At 57.7% G+C, this 16,359-nt stretch overlaps 1 protein-coding gene across 4 annotated transcripts in view; it reads left to right on the top strand.

Annotated features, from left to right (window-relative positions):
• The window catches only part of Adap1 (ArfGAP with dual PH domains 1), a 38,356-nt gene that overhangs the window by 13,845 nt on the left and 8,152 nt on the right, over positions 1-16,359 (top strand). For all 4 annotated transcript variants that reach the window (XM_023713425.1, XM_004629586.2, XM_023713427.1 and 1 more), the window contains exons 3-4: positions 2,520-2,611; positions 8,836-8,918. In XM_023713425.1, coding sequence (XP_023569193.1) covers positions 2,520-2,611; positions 8,836-8,918 — 175 coding nt within the window. The remainder of the gene's footprint in view (positions 1-2,519; positions 2,612-8,835; positions 8,919-16,359) is intronic.

Here is a 16,359-nt window from a genome sequence, read left to right as displayed (position 1 = left end):
TCTCTCTCTCTCTCTCTCTCTCTCCCTCTCTCTCTCTTTCTCTCTCCCTCTCTCTCCGCCCCACGCCTTCCTCCTTTTCTTCTTTTCTTTCCAGTCTTTTGTATTCTTTGTAAAGATCAGTGGGTTTCATTTTGGCAGATTCGCGCTTCCTCTAATGTAACTTTTCCCCTCTTTCTCTGCCTTGCCCCTAGTTTCCGTTTCTTGGGGGTTTGACTGTGTTAAATGTATTTGAGCGTGGCCACCCCCATTTCCCACCCTTGCACCCTCCCCCTCCTTCTTGCTCCCTTCCTCCTGCCTAATAATAGCCTCCCTTCCACTTTTTTGTCATTTCTTTTAGATTCCACCTATCAGGGAGGACATGTGAGATTTGTCTTTCTGAGCTTGGCTTGTTTTGCTCAACAATAATTGTGTCCCGATCCACCCATTGTCCTGCAGATGACAGGAGTTTGTTCTTCCTATGGCTGAACAATATTCTGTTGTGTAGCGTGTGGTACACAGAGCATGCTTGCTTTATCCATTCATTCGGTCCTTCTCAAGGGTCTTGACATAGCAGGGAAATTTCCCCTCTGAAAATTTTGAGGGAAAACATTTTTTAATGAGTTGCCTTTCGGTTTTGCTCATGATGGTTTTTACCATGGAAATTTTTTTTTTTCTTTTGAAACGTTGACCTAGTCACATGGATCAGCTTTTCTTTTGTGGTTTTGGGTGTATAGTAAACTTAGGCCCCTCTCTGCCTCACGGCTCTTTTTTTAAAATAACAGCTGAGATGTTATCCACAGGCCTCCCAGCTTGCCCATGCATTCGGGAGCGGGTGAGTTTAAGTGGCCCTGTGGACTTGCGCTGCCCCTGGGCAGCTGCGCCCCCACATCCCCCTCCACCCTGTGGAATCTGCTTCCTGCCTGAGGGTCTGCGCTCTGGAGGGCTCCTGTAGCTGGAGTCCCAGCGGAGCTTCTGGCTGTGAAGCCAGCCCCGTGTCCAGAAGCTGGCTGCTTCCATTTCACTGTTGAACAGCTGCCCTGGGGGTTCACAACTGGTCTCCTTTTGCTGGAATGAAGTGGACTTGCTGGGAGCCCTGTGAACTCTGACTTCCAAGCTGTTCTGGGCCTGCGTCACCAGGAACCCCTGCTCTGCAGCCTGCGTCCTCTGTACCCTGCTCTCTGGCTGTGACTGTGCACATCCTGGTGGGTCCACAGTGGTGGTCACTGCTGTCTGATCCGCAGTTCCCTGAAGGCAGTGGTGATGAGGATCTTTTTATTCTTTCTTCCTTTGTTTTTGCTTGTTTGTTTGTTTTCATTGGGTTTGTTTGTTTTGAGATAGGGCCTTGTTATATGTAGTCCAGACTGTCTTTTGAACTTGGGGTCTTCCTGCCTCAGCCTCCTGAGTAGCTGGGATGACAGATGTGTACCATCACGCTTCTGGTCCCAGTGCTATTTATTGGTGAACTGTGAAAAATACATAGTCTAATAAGGAGGTCGTGCTTTTCCATCTTTGTTGGGGCTTCTTCTGCTTCTTTCAACAGCCTACAACATTCTTCTCCACAGAAACTCTGGCTGCCTCTTAGGTATTCTTCCAGTTGTCATGCGTAGGAATCACTGGTATCTGTCACATCTCCCTGAAGGACTGAAGTTTCATATAGAAAAGCTGTGGGTGTCAGAATCCGTCTGGCGCCACCCTCTCCTGGGTGGACTTGCTGCGTAGGATTTCTTTTATTTGGCTTCTGTGGTCCCTGATCCTGTGACCACCACCTCCTCAGAGCACAGAGATCCTGGAGTACAGGATCTCTCTTGAGTGAACCTGGCAGGGGTCTTCCAGGAGAGGCCTGTGTCAGCCTCAGCCCCAGACACCAGAGCAGCCGGTGTGTGAGGCCTGGTGCTCTCTGGCCCTGCCTGGGCGTCCAGATATGGCGCACCTCTGCACACAGCCAAGCTGGGGTCTCTAATATGGAACAGCCTTGGGCTCACGCCTGCTGTGTCCCCTGCCCAGAACCACTTTGGCATGGTCAACCTCCCTGCCTCAGGGGCCTCTCTGATGGGCCTCCATGCCCTCACGGCTTTCACTCTTGGCTTTGTCCTGCTGGGTTTGGGTGCTGTCTTTTGGCCCTCTCTGAACTTACCCTGTGCCTACTGCCTGAGCTGGGCTTGGACATGAGAATATGTCTGAACTCTGTGAGGCAGCGATGGGTGGCTCAGACTAGGGCAGGCTCTTCAGGACACCAATCTGATCTTGGGCCACAGAAAGCACGTGGTATTGGGCAGAGCTCAGTGGCATTGGGGGGGGGCTCTCCTGTCAGCCACCACGGTCATAGGACATGGGGCTCCTTTTAGAGGGCTCCTTCCATATGCCTTGTTCCTCCCTGCTCACTCAGAAATGGAGTCTGGGTCCAGGAGGGCTCTGGGGGTCCCTCCCAGCACTGCCCTAGCCCTCAGTGCCCTGAGCCTGGGCCCCCCAACCCCTCAGCAGCCGACCCTGTCCCCAGAACTGGGGCTCCCTGCACTCTGACCCGGTCCCCTCTCTTGCAGTTCATGGCCTCCCATGGGAATGAAGCTGCCAGGGCCACATTTGAGTCCAAAGTGCCGTCTTTCTACTATCGGCCCACATCTTCCGACTGCCAGTGAGTACAGAGGAGCTTTGTGGGGTCACTGTGAACAGTGCTGGGAGGACCTGGTGGCAGGCGGAGGCAACAGCCCGGAGTCTTAGGAGGACAGCCGTGGCCCTGGGATGCCATTCGCATCCTCCATGTGCCTTTGGGTTCTGTGTGTTCTGTGTGGCGGATGCCAGAGGGCTCCAGCCAACCTAGGGACAGTGGGCTCCGTGGGGGACTATGGAGAGTCTCAGAGTTCTCCTGGGTGCCCCCTGGTGGCCTGAAAGGAGGAGGTGAGACTGCTATCTGGTCCCGGGGCCCCTAGCTCTGTGGAGAATGACCCTGGGTATTCCTGTCTGAGGCCCTTGGTGCCCAGAGGTTGCAGGAAAGAGGGAAGGCCAATTTGGACCCTGGAACTCCACCCCCTCCCTGATCCTCAGTGGCCACTGGCCAGGCACAGCTCTGATGGCACTGTGTCCTCTCATCCACACAGGGCAGGGTGAGAGCGAAGGCTCTGGGCCACCTGGCCTCTGCCCTCAGTCCTCTGCCTGCCTGGGTCACCCTGTCTCACACTCCCTGAGCTTTCCTGCACTCTCCAACCTTGGCTGGACTGTTCCTGCTGCCTAGAACAGCTCCCCACTCTGCCCTGTGTGTGGCCTTGGGCCCCGAGACCCTTCCTCCCTGAGTGCACCCCTTTCTGGCTTCTCCTGTCACTGTTCCCTGTGGCTGGGGGCCCTTGGTTATCTGACTTCTGGGTGCCTATATGAGGTGTCGGGTGAGGGTGCTGGGGCTGCAGTTGCCATGGGTGCCACCTATGTCAGGTACAGAACAGGAAGGAACATTGCCATTGGACCACTGGATCCTTCAGTGGTCTGAGTTCCCTGAGGACTCTTCCCACACCCATGGCCACTGCTAGGGCCTGGCTTCCTCTTTTCCTGCTTCAGCCTCCATCCCTGGGCTCATTCTCGCATCCCATCCATGCCTTGTCCCTCCCTTCCCCAGCTTTCCCTAATAGACACTCATGTCCTTGTGTCCTTCTGTCTTCTCAAAGCAGGGGTTCCCAGGGCTGGCCAGAGCTCCCCGCCCCCAACTGGCCAGCATCCTCTGCTGCTTAGCCAAAGAATGGGCTTATCTGCTCAGCATAGCCCTTGTGGTGCTCCCAGGGCCCACAGGAGTTGAACGCACCTTCTAGAGGACATGGGACCCCAGCCCAAGGTCCAACTCTGAGGCTAGGCATGGACCACCCAAAGAAGGCCAATGGGTGCTTGACAGGCAGTGGCATGGCCCTCAGCCCCTGAATGGCTGGGTGAGTCCCACAACTCCCTGGTCTTTTTCTTGGAAATGGGGTAAGTAGACACCCCTCCAGGTATGGGTGAGAGGCCACACTCCAGGGCCCCCAGCACCTCCTTCCCAGGCACAGCTTCCAGCCACACCCTGGCCCTACCCAGCCTGTGTGTGTTCAGTGCTATTCCTTGGTTGACTCACTCTGTGACCCCAAGCTCTGTGGGACCCCACCCACAGTGATACCTGCCAAACCAGGACGGGCACAGTGCTGTGTCTGTTGAGTATTGTGTCTTGCTGGGTACTCTGGAATAGTACTATCTAATGGGTACTGTTTTCCTTTTTGTATGGTACTGTGTTTATTTGGCACTGTGTCCTGCTAGGCTCAGAACTGTGTCCTGCTGGGTACTGTGTCTACTGGGTACTTGTCCCCTGGGGTATAGTACTGTGTCCACAGATACCATGTCAGAGTAGGATTTCATGTCTGCCTCCAGGTGCCCAAGAAAATAGCCCACTCCACACAGAAAGGCTCTGCGGGTGCTATCCTACCCCTTACCTGCGCTCTGCCAGCCTGGGCCTTGCCCATTCTGTCCCTGCTCAGCTGTTGGAGGGTTAAGGTTCCCCTGGGCCACTGATGGCTTCTCTGTTAGGGTCCCTTGGGGTCTGGCTTCAGGATGGCGAGCTCCCTAAGCAGGGCTGGCCAGCAGGGGGCTGTCACTGGTGTGCAGCTAGCCTGGGGGTTATGGCCTCCACACAGGGAGAGGGGCTGCTGTGTGCAGTCTCTAACTTGGCTTGGTTCTCTGGGTGAGTGTTTGGTCTTTTCTGGTGACAGTCACCATGTGCCAGGCCCTGCCAAGCTCTTGGCAGGGAGGCTTGCTCTGCTCCAGCCAGCCCTGCTTTATGGGAGGGGAGGCTGAGACCCTGGCTCACACCCTACCTCTGAGGACACCCCTCACCTCACCACCCACATCTCCAGGGCCCCATCCCAAGTCCCTGGACAGCACCTCGGCCTTCTCTCTCCTCAGCCTCTCACACAGCTCTCAGTATGAGTCAGGGTGCTGGCTGCATGGCTGCGCAGCTATTTTGGGGCATGATTTTGTCACCACCCTGCAGGCCACTCTGCAGCCGGGTTGTCTGCATGAGTGCTCCTTGTACTTCCTGGCTCAAGCAAGGCAGAGTGCACAGCAGGCAGGAGGACAGAGCCCTTGTGGCGCAAGTTCCTGCGTAATCTGGGAGTGCTGTGCAGTGCTGGGAGGTGGAGGACAGTCGTGCTGTGGCAGCTGTAGCGTGTACACGGTGCGGGGACGTTGACCACAGAGTTGTAGGAGTGACAGTAGGAGGGAGCCCTGCAACTCTGTGGTAACATGAAACTGGAAACCCAGAGTGCAAGTGCTGTGCACACCACAGAGCACTGAGGGCTCCTAGGGCAGTGCAGATGGCTGGTGCCGTCGGCGAGGGAGTGCAGGCTCCAGGCTTCAGCCAGTGTTGGTGCCTCAGCGGCCAGGGAAGAGGCTGCTGGACCCCAGCTTGGGGACCTGCTCAGAGCCAGGGCCCAGGGCAGGTACTTGGCCCTGTCATCTCTTCCAGCTGTGGTCTGCACAGGGCAGGATGCACATGGCAGCAGCTATGGCAGTCATGTCCCCCGTCCAGCCCTCCACACTGGCCACAGTGGGCTTAGTGAGAAGAGCTCTGTGCTAGGCAGCAGACCCCAGGTGGCCCATTCCCTGCCAGCGTGCTGGGGGTAGGGATGTCCCAAGCATTCTTCTCTCTGCCCTGGAGCCCATGACACCCCAGGCCAGGGTTGGAGGTGGCAGGTCCATCAGTGTCTGATGGCATCTTTGTTGGTGTCCAGAGAAGAGCCAGTTCTGGGAAGCCCTGGTGCCAGCCCCTCTACTCTGTTTTCTAGGGTCCACGGAGCATGCTCCATGAAGGACTGGTGCTGTGCCTGCCTCCTGAGGCCTCAGTTTCCCCAGTTTCAAGATGGGGAGGATGCCCTGCTATAGGGTAGTCTGTGGGATAGCCCGTCCCACCTTCCTGCAGCTGGGCAGTGGGTGGTGGTGGCCATGGGGTCCTCACTCCATGTAACCCTTAGCAGCTGGAAAGCCAGGACTCTGAGGTGCCAGCCCCAGGCTCTTCCTGTGTGGTTCTCCCCCTGGGGTTCCTGTCTCCTCTCGGGTGGAGAACTTCCCAGCACAACTCTGCTCAATGCGACTTCTGGGTGGAGCTCGCCTGCTTCCTGTGAGACGCAGCCATGGGTGCTGGGCCCCTGGCTCCCCTATAGGTGAAAGGATCTTGTGGGACTGGACAGCCTCAGTACCAGCTTTCTGGAGCCACTGTACCAAAGCACCGCAAACTAAGCTGCAGAAATGAGTCCAACAGGAATTTTCCCCACAGCCCAGGCAGTTGCTGTCCTGGTCAGGCCAGGTCAGGCTGGCCCCTCCTGCGTCCCCAGCTCACAGTGGCCACCTCTCTGTATCTGGCCCATTCCCATTTGTGAGAGCATGGCTCATACAGGCCTGGTGGTCCACAGCGATGCCTGTGTCTTCAGTCATCAGTCAGCAGTCCCCTGCTTCCCAAGGCCACACTGTGAGGACCTGGGGATAGGGCTCCTGTTCAGGACTTGGGGATGGGGAACAGGATTCAGATAGTAGTGGCTCCAGGGGTCCCTGGTGACAGAGCAGGAGACTTGGGAATTTTGAGCTGGACTGGTGGAGATGGATGCTGCAGGGACATGCTTTCCCAAAAGAAAGGGAAGAACAGGCCGCCTCGGTGGGTTTCCCAGAGTGGAGGAGGTCACATTCTTTTTTCTTTCCCTTCCTCCCTTGCTTTTCTTTTTCTGTGCTATTGAGGATTGACCCTTTGCACTGAGCTATATCTCCAGTGCTTTTTTATTTTGAGACAGAGTCTTTTTTTTTTTTTTTTTTTTTTTCAGTATTTTCTTTTTTGGTACTAAGAATCGAACTCTGGGCCTTGTGCTTGGTAGGCAGGTGCTGCGCTGCTGAGCTACATCCCCAGCCTGAGACAGAGTCTTACTAAGTTGCTCAGTTGCCCAGCCTGGGCTTGAACTTATGGTCCTTCTGCCTTAGCAGCCAAAGTGCTGGCATGGGGTCACTTTCTTAAGAGGCAAAACTTGGCCTTCCCATTTTCTATGACAATGTCCTTCAGCAGAAGCCAGCAGAGGGGAGGGGAGCTGATGTTCATGAAGAAAGTGGGGTGTTGCCCCTTTCCATGGGCACAGAAGCCGAGGTATGTAGGGGCCACCAGGGCCACCCAGAAGATGTGGAGGCAGGTGGGGCCAATACTGGGCATATGAGGAAGGGCTGCCTGGGGACAGTGGTGGCTGGTGAGCACTGGGGGACATCTGATCCTAAAGACGTGGCCACAACAAGCACCTGCCTAGTCCTCTGTGCCCAGCTCACTGGGGTGGGGAGGGGCGGTCTGGCTACCTGATTCTCAGGATATAGGCTGGCCCCAAGGAGTGGCTAGGCAGGGGCCTTTGGAGCCTCCAGATAGGTTTCCATCCTGGCCACTGGTATACTGTGCCCACTTCATCCCCGTCACAGAGGGTGCTGCCTGTGGAGGCATAAGGGTGCCCATCAGCATGGCCTTCCTGATGCAGGGGGCCTCAGGGCAGGGCAGGGCCCAGGCTGAGGCAGGCCCCGTCACCTGGCCATATCTGGGTGAGCCTAGAGACCAGGGTAGTAGTGTGGAGACTACAACCCCTACAGCATGGGCCCCCAGTCACAAGGGGCCAGGTATCTCATATCCAGGTTGCAGATAGAACCTGGGGTGTGATGTTGAACCTCACACTGGGAAGCAGCGTCTGCGGTGTGGTAACCAGGCTGAGGACAGGTCTGGGAACAGGGTGCTCCCACCCCCACAGCTGGTGATTTCCTAAGAGAGAAGGAGCTTCTGAGAGACATACACGGCAGGGAGGGGGACACGCTATCTGAGGCAGGGAGAGCTCCCGACAATGGAGTGGCCACTGGTGACTCTTGGAGACCCTCCAGAGATCTGGCCTGACTCCTCACCCCAACTCAACCTCTAGACAGGGCAGCATGCATCTCTGTTGCCTCAAGTTTCTCATTGGCATTATTGGCAGGGCCTTTATCCTCACCCTCTGAGCTGAAGGACCTGGGGGCCTCACAAACCTGGGTTGTGTCCCTGTTTTGAGGCTGACCACACAGGCCTGGTGTGAAGCCAGAGGTTCTCTATTCATCCTGTTCTGAGTAGTTGACCGGGAACAGAAAAGCCCTAGCTGAGAATGGGGCCACAGAGGGCCTTTTTGGGGGCAGTTGCCCTGTCTATAGTTATGATCTGACTTTCTGTGCATCAGGAGCAGCGAGGTCACAGTGGATCTAGGGACAAAGCCTAGGCTGCAGTGTGCTCAACCAGTACTTCTTTTTGGGGCCCCAGGATTGGCGTGACTTTGGCTGCCTTGTGTCCTGAGGGCCCCCTTTGACTCAAGGGGACCTGGGACATTTCCAAGTCTGACCAGCAGGCTTGGGGGAAGCACATCCCACACTCCTGGGGAGGGGGTGGTCCTCTAGGCTGAGGGGGACAGGAGACTGAGCCAAGAAGCTGCCCTCAGAAAGGCTGAAGGATAGTGCCTGGAGCTGAGATCTGAGGGGCGAGTTGTGGGCCTATGACACATTGTGGACTGTGGGGGTCTGTGGAGCCAAGGTCATGGCAGGGGGCCTCCCTTGTCAGGGCTCTCAGCCCAGCTTGGGGAGAGGAAGCCCAGGGTAGATGCTGAGGCCCAGGATGGGCAGCAGAATGGGGCAGGCAGATGAAGCTGGGCTCAGGTGGTAACACATTCCCCAAGAACTGCATGGCGGTGGAAGGTCCTCACAGCTGCTGGTGGTTCTGGGTAGCAGGGGTACAGGGAGACAGCTCCTGAGGAAACAGACTTGGGGAAGGAGCCAGGATGTCTCCTGGGTATGGCCAGAAGCCGACCCCTCCTCTCTCCCTAGGCTCCTGCGAGAGCAGTGGGTCCGCGCCAAGTACGAGCGGCAGGAGTTCATCCTCCTTGAGAAGCAAGAACCCTACTCTGCAGGTGAGCTTGGGGCGCTGTCCCCACCCCTCATGGAGGGTCCTTCCATCAGCCAGTCAGAGCCTGGGTGCCCTGACTCAACCCCCACCCAATGCCCCTGGAGCTGAGTCCCCTCCCTGTTGGTACTGGTGGCCCCAAGCCTGAGGCTGCCCCCAGCCTGGGTGGGAGCACAAAGGCTCAGCACCCTGCCATGCAGGGGTACAGCTGCCTGTTGGGTACCACTGGGGCCCCTGGGGCGCTGGAGCTTTTGTGGAGCTATGGAGAAGACATCTTGGGGCACAGAGGCCCCTGGGGTTCCTTGGAGACCAGGCCCACACCCTCAGCCTCAGTCTCCCAGAGTGCTCAGTAGTCTGGGCCTGTGAACAGTCTGTATCTCTCATTAAGATTCTGGTACCCAGTGAATCTCAGCCTGCTGGACTAGGGGCTGTGTCTCTTCCTCCCCAGAGCTTGGGAGGCCGCACTGTCCACAGAGTCACCAGGAGGCCCTGCTGCTGGCCTGCACCGTGGCTATCCTGCCCAGGCCCAGGTGGCAGAGCTCAAGCCTCAGAGGCAGCTGCTCTGCCCTGCTTCTGTGGGCCCTCAGGCTTAGGCCTGCTGAGACCCCTGCCTCCTTGCAGGCCCAGTTGAAGTCCCCTGGGGCTAGGCTGAGGGAGTCTGGGTCAGTGAACCTCAGCACTGCCCCTCCCCGTGTGGCTCTCAGTTGAGACCTGTAGGAACAAGCTCAAGCGCTGGAAGGGGAGCCAAGGCCCAGAAATGACAGGGCCTGGTTTCGAGCTTTGGTAAGGTCAGCACAGGTGGATTTTAGGAGATGGGACAGAGGAGTCTGTGATGCTCCCTGCAGGGAGCCGTCAGCCTGGCCTCCTGGTGTCCAGCCTGAGATGGAGATGCTGGGCCTTTCCTCATAATCAGCCTGAGAGATGCAATGGATCGGGCAGGCCCTGGTACGCCGATGTCCGTGCTGCCGATGCCCAGTACCAGCAAGGAGTGATGCGCAGCCAGACGGAGGGGGCAGGGCCAACACACACACAGCGTGGACACTGAGCCAGAGGATCTAGACACAGAAGGCCACATGCTGTGGTTTTGTTTCCATGAGGAGCCCAGGACAGGGCAAGGGAGATAGCTCAGTAGAATAAGCACTTGCCTGGCAAGCACAGGGTCCTGAGTTCAATCCCCGGTACTGCAAAAAAAAAAAAAAAAAAAAAAGCCCAGGGCAAGGACTATCAAGGCAGGAAACAGCAGTAGCTGTGGGTGCGTGGGGAACACAGGTGACACAAGTGTTCTGGGCAGAGGCACTGGCTGCATTGCAGAGGGACATAGGACAAAGGAGATGGAGGCACCTACCCTACACTGGTGTTTGGGGATTTCTCCTAGGACAAGAGGTAATGTCTCTCGAAGGCTGAGATGTAACAGCCCAGGCTGGTCAGGGAGCCAGGCCCCTTGTGCCACCATCCTGGGGTCTCTTATCCACTTTCCTGGCTGAGGGACAATCCAGGCATCTGAGAGCAGGACTCGGGGTGTGATCTGAGGCATGAGAGACGTACCCCTCCGTTCCGCTACACAGCCGCCCCAAAGCCCGGGACAGTGGCCATGTCCATGAGGTGGCCTGGATCTCCTGGCACTGCCCCCACTCATGGTGACAGGTGTCTTCCCTATCCTTCCTCCCTGCGTGGCTGCAGTTGCCGCCTACCCCAGACACAGCTTTCCTCTCCCCAAGACCCTGCCGTGTGTGTGTGAAGGAACTGGAAAGGGCACACAGGGCCTGTGTGCCCCGATGCCCTGCTGCACCCCAGCTCCTTGCTCTGGGACCTCTGGGGATTGCCTGCCTGGAGCCCCACTCTCAGCACATAACCAGAAGGGGCATGGGCTTGTGTCAGATGCAGCGCAGGCCAAATGTGGAGTCTGCCTCTGTCCTGAGCCCCTGGATGCAAGGGATGGAAACTCAACTCAGCTGGCCAGGAGCAAAGTAGAAGTAGATCCACCTGGAGAACTGGTGTCACGGAGGCATGGCTTGATTGAGTGGTATGGTTGGGACTTGGTTTCCTGCATCTCCACCTTCTAGATCTGCTTCTCTGGGCAGTGCCACCCTTCACATGGGCAGCTTAGCCCCAGCAGGCCCAGATTCTACATCTCTCTCATGGTGGCAGTGAGGACAGGTAGCAAGATGTACAGAACTCCAGGAAAGGGCTGGCTGTGTGTGTGACCCTGTTCCTATGACTGGGCAACAAGGTACCATGGGTCACGTGCATGCCTTGCCCTGAATGCTCCTCCTGAGAAGACCAGGATCTGAGTTCTAGCAGTGGCCCTGGCTAGCTGGAGAGCAGCGTACTCTGAAGCTGTCTGGGGTCAGCTCGGGCCAAGGTGGCACAGGGCTGGGCTCTCAGGTCTGCATTGAGGTCCGGGGCTATTGACACCACAGTGCCTGGAGACCCCCTCCCCAGGCCCGAGATTCCCCCTCAAAATCCTGTGACCACTGGTCATGGTGACACAGACCTGTAGTTCCAGCTACTAGGGAGACTGAGGCAGGAGGACTGGGAGTTCCAGGCCAGCCTGGGCAATGTGAGGAGACCTTGTCTCAAGAAAAATAAGGGGGAAGTTCAGGGAGAGCATGTGGGTTTGATCCCTAGTACTCCATACTGAGGTCCAGAGATCCTAAGGGTACCTTAGCAGGGCTGGAGCTAAGCAATGGGTGGGGTGCCAGTGGCCAGCAGCCAGCATGGCCGCAGGACCCAGGAGGGAGGCTCCCACGGGGGTAGCCTGCTCACAGAGCCCTGTTTCAGTGTGCAGCAGGCATAATGCACCCCTCAAAGAGAACACAGCAGCCCCTGGGGACAGGTGGGTGAGGGCTGCTCATCAGGCAGCGTCCCTTTCCCAAACACAGACCAGGCAGGGGAGGAGGGTGGTCGTCTGGGAGCTATGGAGGAACATGCTAGGAAATGAGGCCACAGGGTGCATGAGCCAGGGGTGGGTGGTCAGTCCAGAGGGGGCTGTGCCGGTAGCTCGGACTCCCAGGCAGATCCTGGAGTGAGGCCCCTGGTCCCTCTGTGGCCTTGCTATCCCAGCTGGCCATCACTCCACCATGGGGCCCTGAGTCAGTGGGAGGTGGGAGCCGGCCTCAGCTTCCCCAGAGGAGAAATAATTGGGCTGGTGTTTGGGAGCCTTCCTCCCTTTCCTGGCCTCCTCGTCCTGGGAGCCTCTACAAACTAGGCTCACAGGTCAGTCCCCTGAGGAAAGACCCCAACCTCCACCTCTGCTCCCACCAGAAGGAAGTGGTCGCTGGGCCTGGAAGGCACCTGCGCAGAGCAGGTCGCAGACCCCGCATGGCGGCCTTCAGCAAAGCTTTCAGATTCCTTTCCCCTCAACAGCCCCACACCCTGTACTTCGCAGCCAAGCCCTAGACTTACAGAAGTAGAATCTTGGGTGTGCTCAGGACTTGGGCCTTCATCAAACCACTCTCAGACATGCCACCCTGGGGAGCTGGAGGAACTGGAGCTGCCTATTCCTGTGCCCACCCACTGCCCTGCAAGCCCTTGTGGCAGCCTGAGAGTGACAGGACCTAGGGCTGGTTCTGCCCAGCTTTGTTAGTGGGGAAGCTGGACTCAGGGAAGCCAGGTGCCCAGTGATCAGCAAGCAGGTAATCTTCCCTGAGGGGGACAGTGCCCCGGAAGACCCTCGCTGCCTGTCTCCCAGGAGCAGAGCCAGCACAAGGGCCCACAGCTGTCTCCCTGAGCTGCAGCAGCCCAGCTGGCCCAGTGCCTCTGGGCCTAGATCCTGGCCCTCCAGGCCCTGGTGGAGGCATGGGGACAATCTCCCACCCCCGCAGAGCAGGCTCCCCATGGGGTCGTGGGGTCCAGGCCTTGGTCTGGGGATTCCCGTGGCGGCCATGCTGCATCTGCTGCGGAGCACTTTCTCACGCAGTATGGTGATGCCCTGCCCTGCCTGCTGCTATGAAAAGCAGAAGTCCTGTGTGAAGAAAGAGGAAGTGCAGGGGTTAGGAAAGGCACCTCCAAAGGAGGCAGGGCCCGGACTGCGGGAGGAGGGGCCTCAGTCCTGGCGGGAAGTGAGGCAAAACCTGGGGCTGCAGGGCCAGGAGCCCCACGTACTGTGTTGGGGTTGAGAGATGGGGTGTTATCACAGTCTGGGATCCAGGCTCGGACCTCTCCAGGATGCAGCAAGACAAGGACCCCTGGCCTGTGTCACATGCTTGGCAACTATGACCAGCAGAGCAGTTGCTGGGACCCCCTGTATCTGGGCCCAGGAGATCAGGAGCTTCCAGTGGCTGAAGCTGGAGTGATCTGGATGTGAGAATAGATGTCCAGTGTCTACACTGACATGAGCACAGCCTGAGCGAGGGAAGAGGGACAGCTGCTCCTTCCAGAGGATTCCAGAGCTAAGCATGAAGAAACGAAGGGCAGAAGGCCACCCAAGGCAGGGGACAGTGCCTGTGTGCAGGCCGCCTCCAGACCCTCACGCCGCAGTGGAGAAGCAGCTGCCAGCCTGGCCCAGAGTGACTTCCCCAAGAGGCCAATGGTGACATCAGGTTGGAGGAGTCCCAGGAGGTCCCTTGCCCGTATGTCAGCAGCACAGGACCTGGCCTGGCGCAGGGAGAACCACACCACTGCAGAGTTCTTAGCATAGATGCAGGCCTCGCCTCCCCTATGGGAGGAGTGGTGCTGACCTGGTGACAGACCTGCCCATGATACATCTGGGTCATGAAACCCAGGTAGGACAGATAAGTCACACAGGTGAACACTCAGAATAGGGGCCATCTTCTATCAGGGAACCTCAGTTTCCTTCCCACTGTGGTCCTGGACCTGATGGTGACAGTGTCACTAAGCCACCCACTGCAGATCCTCCCACCCCAGTGTCCAGCATGCTGAGTGGTGCTCGACTTTCACATCCCAGAAGAGACCTTGACAGCCAAGCTGCCCCTGCTCTGTCCCCACAGATGGCTTTCCTAGGTGCTTCGTGATGGAGGCAGGCAACAGGGTCTCTGCTTCTGGCTTCTGTCATGGAAGATGATGTTTGTCCATTCTGTGGCATGTGCTATTTTTGCAACTTTCCTTCAAGTCTAAAATTGGCTCAGAAGATCAAACAACACTGTCTTGCATTGGGGTCCTAGCATACTAGTTGCCACCAACTTTGCATTCTTGTTCCCTGCCCTGCACGTCCCCAGCTGGACACCTCCTACCAATGGAGCCTTATGGAGCTGGAGACCAAGTATCAGCTCCAGGCTGGAGGTCTCTAGGGCCTGTAGCCACCAACACTCTGGGGGTGTCAGGCTGTTGCCTCCATCATAGGGACAGGATTCTGGGCAGGCCTGGGGCCTGAGTACACTGTGCTCCCATGTGGGGCTTGGATGGTCTGTTTCTAGGGAGACAAGTGCGGTCCAGTGATGGGGAAAGGGGTCAGGCAGGCACTGGTGGCCCATGCGGTCTCCCACATGCTGCCAGCCACAGGGGCTTCTGGGGAGCTCTGTCCACAGGGCACTGGGGAGGGACTGTGGCCAGGAACGGGCTGCCCTTTCCTGGCCTGGGCCGAGGGAGAAGTTGGTGGGTGGCTCTGAGGGTGAGCTGCACCCTATGGTAGATATAGGGGTTCAGAAGTCCAGAAGGTTTCTGTCCCTGTGCAGTTTGCAGCCCTGGCACGGTGGCGGCAGGCTGGTGTCCACACTGCTGCTTCTGGATAGCCCCGGCCAAGCTCGTGGTTCTGTTGGAGGCATACAATGCTCTCCCAACAGCTGGAGATGTAGGGTGGTGTGGGGTCCTTGCCTGCCCCTCCCAAGCCCTGCTTTCGGAGGTGACCCTGTGACAGAGCCCTTCTCCCTCCCTAGGCCTCCTTGCCTCTGCTGGGCCTCAATGGTAGCCTTTCACGGGCCAGACAATGCCCGCGCTGTCAGGGCACAAGCATGGCTTCCTGCCCACAGTTTGGCCAGGTCCTTGGGGTGGCCCCTCTTAGCCTCTCCCTCCCCTTGGCTGACCATGGCCCTCCCCAGTTGCCTGGTTGTGCCAGGCAGGGATGTCCCAGGATGGCTATCTCCCCCAGCCTTATCTCCCCCTGCATGTCACAGGGCAAACAGGGTGGTAGGATGGGGCTGTGGCTCTCTGGGTGAGGGACAGGACCCTGCTCTGGCCTCACTTTCCCCAGCTGTACTGTAGAAAAAAGGTGATACAGCCAGGCTGCTGGGGTTGGTGTCCCTATCTGTCCCACTGTCCCTGAGCCTTGAGGAGGAGTGGGCAGTGACCTGGGTCATCTTGCCCTCCGGCCTGTGAGGTGCTGGCACAGTGGGTATGTCTAGGATTTGTTGGCCCAGAGGACCGTTCAGTCCTCTGCTCAGCTGTCTAGTAAGAGAGACCTGATGCCCAGGAAGGGCCAGAGCTAGGATGAGGCGGTGGTAGGGGTTGTGGCTAGCTGTGAGCCCCTGACTCTGCCCCCCTGTGTGACTATAGAGCCAGGCCGTCTGGGGGGCAGGGCCACAGACTAAGGAGACCTCACCTCTGCAATCAGCTCAGAGACGGCCTGCCACTGAGCTTCAGCCCTCTGGCCCTGTGCTCTCAGAACTTCATTGTCACTGCCAGATTCTCCCAGGCCAGTGGCAGAGCCCCTGCCCCCAAAGGGCATGGTCCCTGGCTTTTTTTCTTTTCAGCAATGGGAACTGAACTTGGAACCTTGCATGCTTATGCCACTGAGCTATATCTCTGGCATCCCAGGTCGTTTTTGAGAGGGTTTTGCTATGCATTTCAGGTTGCCTTGAGCTCACTTTGTAGCCCCAGGCTGGTCTTAAACTCTCAAGAATCCTCCTGCCTCAGCCTCTGGAATGCCCCTCCCCACCAGCTTGAGTCCCTGGCTTTAGCATCCTCTGGGGACATGGGAGGAGCCCTGAAGCCCTGCCTCAGGCAGCAGGGAGGGATCCTGGGTGGCTGCAATGGCAGGCGGGGTATAGCCAGAAGTCTCATAGGCTCTGCCCGTAGCCCCAGGAGCCCTTGAGGCACAGCCAGCCCCAAGTTCTGACTTGATCAGAGGTCAGGCAGGAGTTGCCGGAAGCCAGAGGCCGCCATGGCCACTCTCTACAGGGGCAGCCCACTGGCAAGAGAGTCAGGGACATGGGGGACCAGGAGCCCTCGGCACTGAAGGCCACACTGGCCCCTCACCACACACAGCCAGCCTCATTGTCACACTAAGAGCCGGCTGTGTGGTTCCCTGCCTTGGTTTCTTAAATATACTGTGCAATTTATATACATGGGGCATGATTTACATATACTTTGCATATCCTATTTAGAGTACAGTTCTGGGAGCTGAGACAAATGAGGATGCAGAGCCCCAGTGTTTCCCACAAATCCTGCAGGGCCCTCCCCACCCTGCAGCTCCAAGCCAGCTCCTCTCCCTAAGCCCACAGGTCGGGCTGCAGGATAGTTTCCATGGCATGGGGGTGCTATTGGCATCCATT

Source organism: Octodon degus, unplaced genomic scaffold (genome assembly GCF_000260255.1).
Source record: "Octodon degus isolate 3935 unplaced genomic scaffold, OctDeg1.0 scaffold00031, whole genome shotgun sequence".
In the NCBI taxonomy this organism is placed as follows: Eukaryota; Metazoa; Chordata; class Mammalia; order Rodentia; family Octodontidae; genus Octodon; species Octodon degus.
The sequence above is the reverse complement of the archived record's forward strand: the minus strand, read 5'-3'. Positions and strand labels throughout refer to the sequence as shown.